This window comes from Pecten maximus, unplaced genomic scaffold (assembly GCF_902652985.1).
Source record: "Pecten maximus unplaced genomic scaffold, xPecMax1.1, whole genome shotgun sequence".
NCBI classification, from domain to species: domain Eukaryota; kingdom Metazoa; phylum Mollusca; class Bivalvia; order Pectinida; family Pectinidae; genus Pecten; species Pecten maximus.
This window is the reverse complement of record NW_022979227.1, coordinates 10974-19204: the sequence shown is the minus strand read 5'-3', so window position 1 is coordinate 19204 and position 8231 is coordinate 10974. Positions and strand designations below refer to the sequence as shown.

General features: G+C 36.2%; 1 protein-coding gene across 1 annotated transcript; it reads right to left on the bottom strand.

The window, feature by feature from the left end:
- Positions 1-318: 318 nt before the first annotated feature.
- LOC117318357 (inositol hexakisphosphate kinase 1-like) lies at positions 319-7767 on the bottom strand. Its single transcript, XM_033873360.1, has 5 exons — positions 7197-7767; positions 4946-5132; positions 4078-4265; positions 3042-3217; positions 319-2311 (listed from the first exon to the last, which is right to left on the bottom strand). The coding sequence occupies exons 1-5, from the start codon at positions 7402-7404 to the stop codon at positions 1742-1744; spliced, it is 1329 nt and encodes a 442-aa protein (XP_033729251.1). The 5' UTR covers positions 7405-7767; the 3' UTR covers positions 319-1741.
- Between the last annotated feature and the right edge of the window lie 464 nt (positions 7768-8231).

Below are 8231 nucleotides of genomic sequence, written 5' to 3'. Positions count from 1 at the left end.
TCGTTTTCCTTTCCATTCAGCGGAAGCTGTTATCGTTTTCAACCGCAGTCGATTCACATTGGAAGCCATTTTTGTTTTCAGGTGTTTTAGTGTGTTGTGCGCATGCGTGTTATCGTATATGTCACAAAATTTGCATATTCAGACTATTGATCAACGAATTGTGATAACCTTTTTATAATTAATAATTGATGTTTTTTATATACATATATCATCAAATTCGAATGGTTATTGTTCATAAGGATATTTTTTTTAAAGATATACCCAATAATATGAAAAAATACAAAATAAAAATTGGTTTACCGTGATGTCCCTTTAATGACCTCAATACTTGGAATCCATGAATCCTGTATCCACTACCATTAATGTAACAGTCATTATATGTGTCAAATAAGATAAACAAGTCTGTATGAATATGAGATAAGAATGGACCAAAATTCCTTAACATATACCGTTCCACAGAAAAGCATTACTGGAGTAATAATTGAGTACGTGAGGTAAATGTATTAATGTGGAAAATATTCAGATAAGAAATCGTTTTAAATATCATGTAGACATTTTTCTTTAAAATCAACAGCTCTGTATAAAATATTGTTGAGATATATAAATATGTCCATTAATTACCATGTAACAGTAAAACTGACAGGTAAACTGGTCAAGTATGGCGAAGTTCACAGAATATCTGCACAACACATATTGCACCTCTGTATATATCTGAGCTCACATCTCTTCTCTTTACTGTGGTCAACTCCATGACCTTGATCAGGTCACCAACACGACCTCTTGCCTTCTGAGGTCATCTCTTAATGTAGCCTCTTTATGACCTTCATATCGGCTATGGTTGCAACCTTGACCTTCATACAATTATGCTGATGTTCATGCCTTTTGAAGACATCACTCAGATTTTTGATAAATAAATACCCATATGAAACATATTGATGGAATATCAATAATCAATATAGTGACCATTAAAATGATTAAAATGATAGATGAAAAGTTATCAACATATTAAAATCAGTGTGCAAAATTGATGAAGCTCTTAATAATGCTTAAACCAATTACAATCCATGAGTTGTTATATATACAAGCAATCAAAACTAACCGGTCACAATACTAAAAACATCCAAGACTGACAATTCATGAAGAATTTCATCATAATAATGATGGTGACATTTTGGAAATATTAAAATTAACTACGAAACCTGCTATCATATAGGAAATCTTCAGTAACGAATCCAATTTCCAGTTAATCAACTAGAGAAAAGAATGGTGAAGTGATTTTTAATACATGTACATGTGTTCATATAAAATTCAGAAGCTAACAAAGCCTATTCACAAACTCATACATGTAACAGAAGTGCTAAGTTAGGCCAACATATGTATGATATGATTATAACATACTCTAATCTCTAACATACTATCTCTGTTATGTCCTGTTAATCAGGATGAATGATGAGACAATATGCTTTTTGTGGAAAAAATGAAAGAGATCTTCTGATCAAGTATATATATACACAAATACAAGCAACATACACTGATTCTATATCGCCCAGTAGTACGTGATATGAACATGTTAGCCTAGATGACCCCAGTCATCTAGCTGACCTCCATATAACCTCTACACCTCAGATAAGACGGAGACAGACTGCCATTGGAAATGTCCAGTGAATTTTGCCTGAGGTATCAACATCATAAGAATTACAAAATTCATAAACACGTGTCAATATGCACAGACTATGAATTGTTACACAGGGAGGGGTCTATCTACAATTTCATTGAACATTTTGATGAGATTTGCAAGGCCAAGGAGATAGCCCTGGTCTGGCCCCTTGTGTACAGTTTTGTCACCCTGAAAACCACTGTGTGTACTGTGTGCAAAGTCTATCATTTTCACATTCACATTTGGGACCCATCCACGGTAGTGACTATTGGAGGGCTGATCTCCCTCCGACACAGAACTTGTGTTACTGTCACTGTCCTCATGGTCTAGTTCACGCTCCCTGGCCGAGTGGGACGGTCTACCACGCTCCCTGGCCGAGTGGGACGGTCTACCACCAGAGGCCCCATTGCCGTTACCCACCACGCCATCATACATAATAAGAAGTGAGCTAGAGTAGAAGCGGAATGTGTCCTGCTCTGTCACACTTTCGTGTAAGGCCTGTAAACGTGTCACTATCTCGTGTACAAGTTCTGTCCGCAGCTGGTGGCCATTGTGTAAGAACTGGCACAGAGCCTCTTTAAAGCCATCCACTGTCAGACTACGACCGTAGTATTTGTTGTGACAGATGTATTTCTGGGTGTTGGCCTGGTACACCTGAAAATAATTATATATCGTGAAATGACACGTCAACAAATAAAAATAATGAAATAGGAAAAACTGAATTACTTTGACAGTGAAATATGGATTAATTACAAAAAGAATGGTCTATTATACTACCTACTATGGATTCATTACAACAAAAGTGTGATTTATGTTCACTCTCCTCATCTCCTAATGTTTGGGATAACTATTACCAAGGATTTGTGATCTATATTCACTCTCCTCATCTCCTAATGTTTGGGATAACTAACTATCAAGGATTTGTGATCTATATTCACTCTCCTCATCTCCTAATGTTTGGGATAACTACTACCAAGGATTTGTGATCTATATTCACTTTCCCCATCTCCTAATGTTTGAGATAACTACTACCAAGGATTTGTGATCTATATTCACTCTCCTGATCTCCTAATGTTAATGATAACTACTACCAAGGATCTGTGACCTATATTCACTCTCCTCACCTCCTAATGTTTGGGATAACTACTACCAAGGATTTGTGATCTATATTCACTCTCCTCACCTCCTAATGTTTGGGATAACTACTACCAAGGATTTGTGATCTATATTCACTCTCCTCACCTCCTAATGTTTGGGATAACTACTACCAAGGATTTGTGATCTATATTCACTCTCCCCATCTCCTAATGTTAATGATAACTACTACCATGGACTTGTAATCTTAATTTAAGTCCTTGATTCTACGAGAAAGTAGACCTTGTACCTGCATGCCACAGATACGAACACCAAGGACACTGGAGGTCGACTGTTCACACTTTTTGATGTGGCTCTGTTTCTTGGCCTCCGGGACGTCATCACCATGTTGTCGAGTGCCCATCTTTAGGTCGAGAATACAGGGGAAATCACATTGAGCTGCTATGTTCTCCAGTAAAATAAATTCTATCATAGGTTAAGGACCAATTCTTCACAAGCTCAAACAAGAGGCCCATGGGCCTTAACCGTCACCTGAGTCTCAAATATAGAACTTCTATCTTCTATGTATTTACAATGTATTTCTACACAGTTCCTGTACAAATAGTAGTAAAGTTTCTCCCCTCCTCATTCATCCATTCGTTATTGATAGACAGATGTCTAACATGTATAATCATATGTGATAGAAAAGATTGAATACTTGTTTCACTGTTTGCTGGTTCACAAATAAAGTTGTCAAAATAACTGTGAATATTACCACACATGAAACATTTGCCGCATCATGGTGATCAAGATTGACACTAACTCGAAATGCCTGAACTATGAATGGAATTCTAACGACTATTATGACAAGCAGTGACATAGTCTTTTATAAAAAACGTGACTGAACAAAAAAAAAGTACCTGTATATTCTATTAAATTATCAAACATGTTAAAAAAAAAAGAAAACTGATGGTTGAGAGACAATTATACAAGAAATCTGGTAGTGATAGTGATATGAGAGAAAAAGACTCTTTCTTTATATTTGTATGTAGGATAGAGATATTCCTCGATCAACATCAATATTCCCTTTAACGGTAGTGTATGACAATTTGATGTGTTAGATAGATGAATCATTTTAGTATTGTTATGGAGAAACAATAAATTCACCAATAAATGAATCTAAATATTTCTCAATCTTGACCATCATTTTAAGTAACCTGTATACGTAGTGCCAAATCTCATGTTAGCAGACTGAGGAGAGGATTTTCCTAGCGAAGTCAGAAGGCAGCAGCTAGTATTTACTGGGACTATATACGTATGTAATAACACATGACGCTGAAGGATACTGCTTGTAAATGACCCGGCTCCTTGTGTAACACGCCTCATCTTGGACAGTTGGCGTTTGTGGCACTTCAGGCTCCAGGGATTGATCCCCTCCGTCTTGTCATGCTTGCCTGATTTGGGATCGTTCATGTGAAACACCTTTTCTGTCTGAGTGCTCACTTCAAGGCTGCCACTCCTCAGCAGGCGCACGCTACAATATCAAGGTCAAATGTACACTGTAAAATACTATATCACGCTACGATATCAAGGTAATCTTATTAGTAATAAGTCAAATGTACACTGTAAAATACTATATTACACTACGATATCAAGGTAATCTTATTAGTAACAATGTACACTGTAAAATACTATATCACACTACGATATCAAGGTAATCTTATTAGTAACAATGTACACTGTAAAATACTATATCACAGTTCGATATCAAGGTCAAATGTACACTGTAAAATACTATATCACACTACGATATCAAGGTCAAATGTACACTGTAAAATACTATATCACGCTACGATATCAAGGTAATCTTATTAGTAACAAGTCAAATGTACACTGTAAAATACTATATCACACTACGATATCAAGGTCAAATGTACACTGTAAAATACTTTATCACACTACGATATCAAGGTAATCTTATTAAGTAACAATGTACACTGTAAAATACTATATCACACTACGATATCAAGGTAATCTTATTAGTAACAACGTACACTGTAAAATACTATATCACTTTGTATGTGTTTCAAGGTCAAGTTGATTTGCAATGTTCCTCTTTTTAAAAGCAATGAAGACAATTCTTCAACTTGAGAACCCGATGAACTTGGTCTGAGACTGAGTACCTGTTACAGGTAATTGATTTCTGTGATTTACCTGTACGGATCACCTGGCCGGTCATGTCTGTGTTTGGTGTTGAGGACGGGGCTGGCAGTATCAGTATCACTCTCACTGGAGGCTGGGGAAGTGTTCCTGGGGAAGGTGACTTTGCCACTGTCTGGAGGGTAGCCGATCAGTGTGATATAGCCATCACTGTCCTCGTGTAGCTGGACTTCTATCACTCCTGTAATTGTTGTACATGAATTACTACACTATGTCAACATGATGATCGAGGCCGCAAATCTACTAAACACATAATTTTCAAATACTGTCCGATTTCATATGTACTGTTATAGAGGTCATATGTACTGTCACAAAGGTCATATGAAGCTCTGTAAAACCAAACCCTCCAGAAAACCTCCAAAGGCTTGTGATCCAATGCATCAATTTGGTATAATACATATGAAATGAGTTATCAGATATTTGGATTGCAGCATTTTGAAATTTTGAAATCTATTTTTCACTGATCCAAATTTGCCTTCTGGCCATATCAAACAAACCTGTATGTCAAGCTTATATCTTTAACATAACTGATTACCCAATCAAAATATCTTCATACCAGTAACCTACTGAGCAAACAGCATTAGCTGTGAAACTTTCGAACAAGAATTCCACGGAAGTGGAGGTGTCGCCTGTGTATGCGAATAATTAAAGGGTCATAACTCTTTAAAATTAGGACTTGAATAAAAAAACAAGCAATACTAGCTCAGCATGAAGTTTTGAATTAATCCATTAAAATATAGAAACCGTTTTCGGAAAAAAATAAATGGCTATAACTCTTTTAAAAACTTGCGAAAGACTTCCCATGAAATTTTGAATTAATTCCAGTAATTAAAGGGCCATAACTCTTTAAAACTAGGACTTGAATTAAAAAAACCAATAACAAACTTGTCCACAGTATTATGGCAACGAACAATCTATTTTCGCAAAAAAAATTAAAGGGCTATAACTCTTTTAAAAAGGTCCGAATAAATTTGGTTAACGAACTTGTCCACAGTATTATGGTAACGAACCTTCCCATGCAGTTTCAAATTAATCCAGTAATAATTATTCAAGTTATTGAGTGGAAACCATTTTCGCAAAAAATTAAAGGGCCATAACTCTTTTAAAATGGTGCGAATAAATTTGGTTAACGAACTTGTCCACAGTATTATGGTAACGAACCTTCCCATGAAGTTTCAAATTAATCCTGTTATAATTATTCAAGTTATTGAGTGGAAACCATTTTCGCAAAAAATTAAAGGGCTATAACTTTTTTAAAAAGGTGCGAATAATTTTGGTTATCGAACTTGTCCGAGCTATCATGGTAATGAACCTTCCCATGAAGTTTCGAATTAATCCGTTCTAAACTACTAAAGTTATCGCACGAAAACCATTTTCCGGACGCCGCCGACGCCGACACCGACGCCGCCGAAAAGTAATACCTATATGTCTCCTTTTCAAAGGCGACACAAAAATCATTTGAAGCAAATATGACACTGAAATGTTGTCAAGGTCATTCATTTGAACAAACTTGACAGTCCTACATGTATGTCTAAGCATGCTTCTGACCAAAAATAATTACCCTCAGTCTGTAACATTTGTAAAAATAACTTAAAGCAAAAAGTTGACACCATGCAGACAAACGGATTTAGGTGACAGATGGCACATCATGGCCCTTGGGTATATCAGTCAAAACTAAGAATTTATGAACAATTAGCACCAACATGAAATTGTTAGATGACAGGCAACCGTGTCCATTGATCTGTACGATCTGTGGACATCTCTATGGTTCCTGTCAACAAAACTCTTCAGGGACATCTGTAAATAAAACACATACATGTATTCCATGTATGTAAAATCAATTCTGTTTGTATGCATGTTCAATGATGAAAAATACATGAAGAAGATATGGATTTTAGTAAAATCATTAAAACAAGTTATCTTTCATTATTTTAATGGAACTTCCATGCATATACCTGGTGTTAAAATCAATATTTAGAAGATTGGCAGTAACATTTCAATCATAAACTACAGTGTATTATATCTTTCAACATATACTGGTAAATGTATACATATCAGCAAAAGAATGATTTTATTTCAGCACTTATTTTTTGTGGATATTATGAAATAGACCATAGATTTCCTATTATAGTGAGACGTTATCTTTCTTTTTTTGTTTGTTTTGTTTTTGTTTCCTTGTAAAAAGGAAAAAGAAACAACTTTTGAGAGTGATACCATTTAACTGTGTAACATAGTTAAACCATACCTCTGTATTGTGGAGTGAACTGCTTCAGACCACGGGGAATGGCCTGGTAGAAGACCTGTTCACGCTCAATCAGTGGTTTGCAGAGCGTGTCATCGTTGAAGCGTAGCATGCTGGTGTGACCGCCCACCTGATGGATGAACGGCTGTAACTGGACAGGTTCACAGTCACCTGGCTCTGTGTCCATCATGACTGCGCCTTCCTCCGGCATTATTGGCTAGAGGCCAGGCAGTGTGAGGTTAGAATCTCTCTTCTGTACCATCACGAAGTTTCCACACTCTGTAACAAAGTAAAATAAACTACCATCATCAACATCTTCACTGTACCCAGGTATAATTTCATATATATATACTTTGTTACTGTTCACAGACATGCTTTGAAAACTTCTGCCACACAAACCCCTCACTGTAGTATGGATTATTATATCAAGCTCCGACATAAAATCAAATCACTCCTGACATCTGGCTAATGAACTTTCTAGAGGCTGATGAATGTCAGCAAAACCAGTGGCATGTACCCTGAAGGAAGCTTTTGAGTAACTTTGACTGGACAGCCTTGCGACCTGTATTTTAATTATATATATATAAGCAGCAAGAATTTTTTCTTTGTCCTCTAGGCATCTATGAAAGCATGCATTGTTTAGTGTTTACATTGCCCTTTAAGACTCCTACTTGTCCTATCACATTTTGACTGGACAGTGGATATAAAATCTCACCATAAGAGCTACCTGTTGACCATAATATAACAATAATGATCATTACCAATGACCTTGTCATATATCTACATAGTAAGGCTAAAGTAAACACCATCTCAATTTAAGCCTCCCTCTTACAGCCTTGACGCGTAGGTAAGCTGACGCAGTAAATATATACGGTACTTATACCTATACTGCAATTTACATCCCTAAGAAGTTTGTATTTATCTATTAGAGTTCAATCAGTATTCTACAGTCTATATCCAACAACAACCGACGCCTGGAAATATGTTACCCTATATATCTATAACAGTTCAGTTAAGCTGTACAGGAGAATGTTTAAT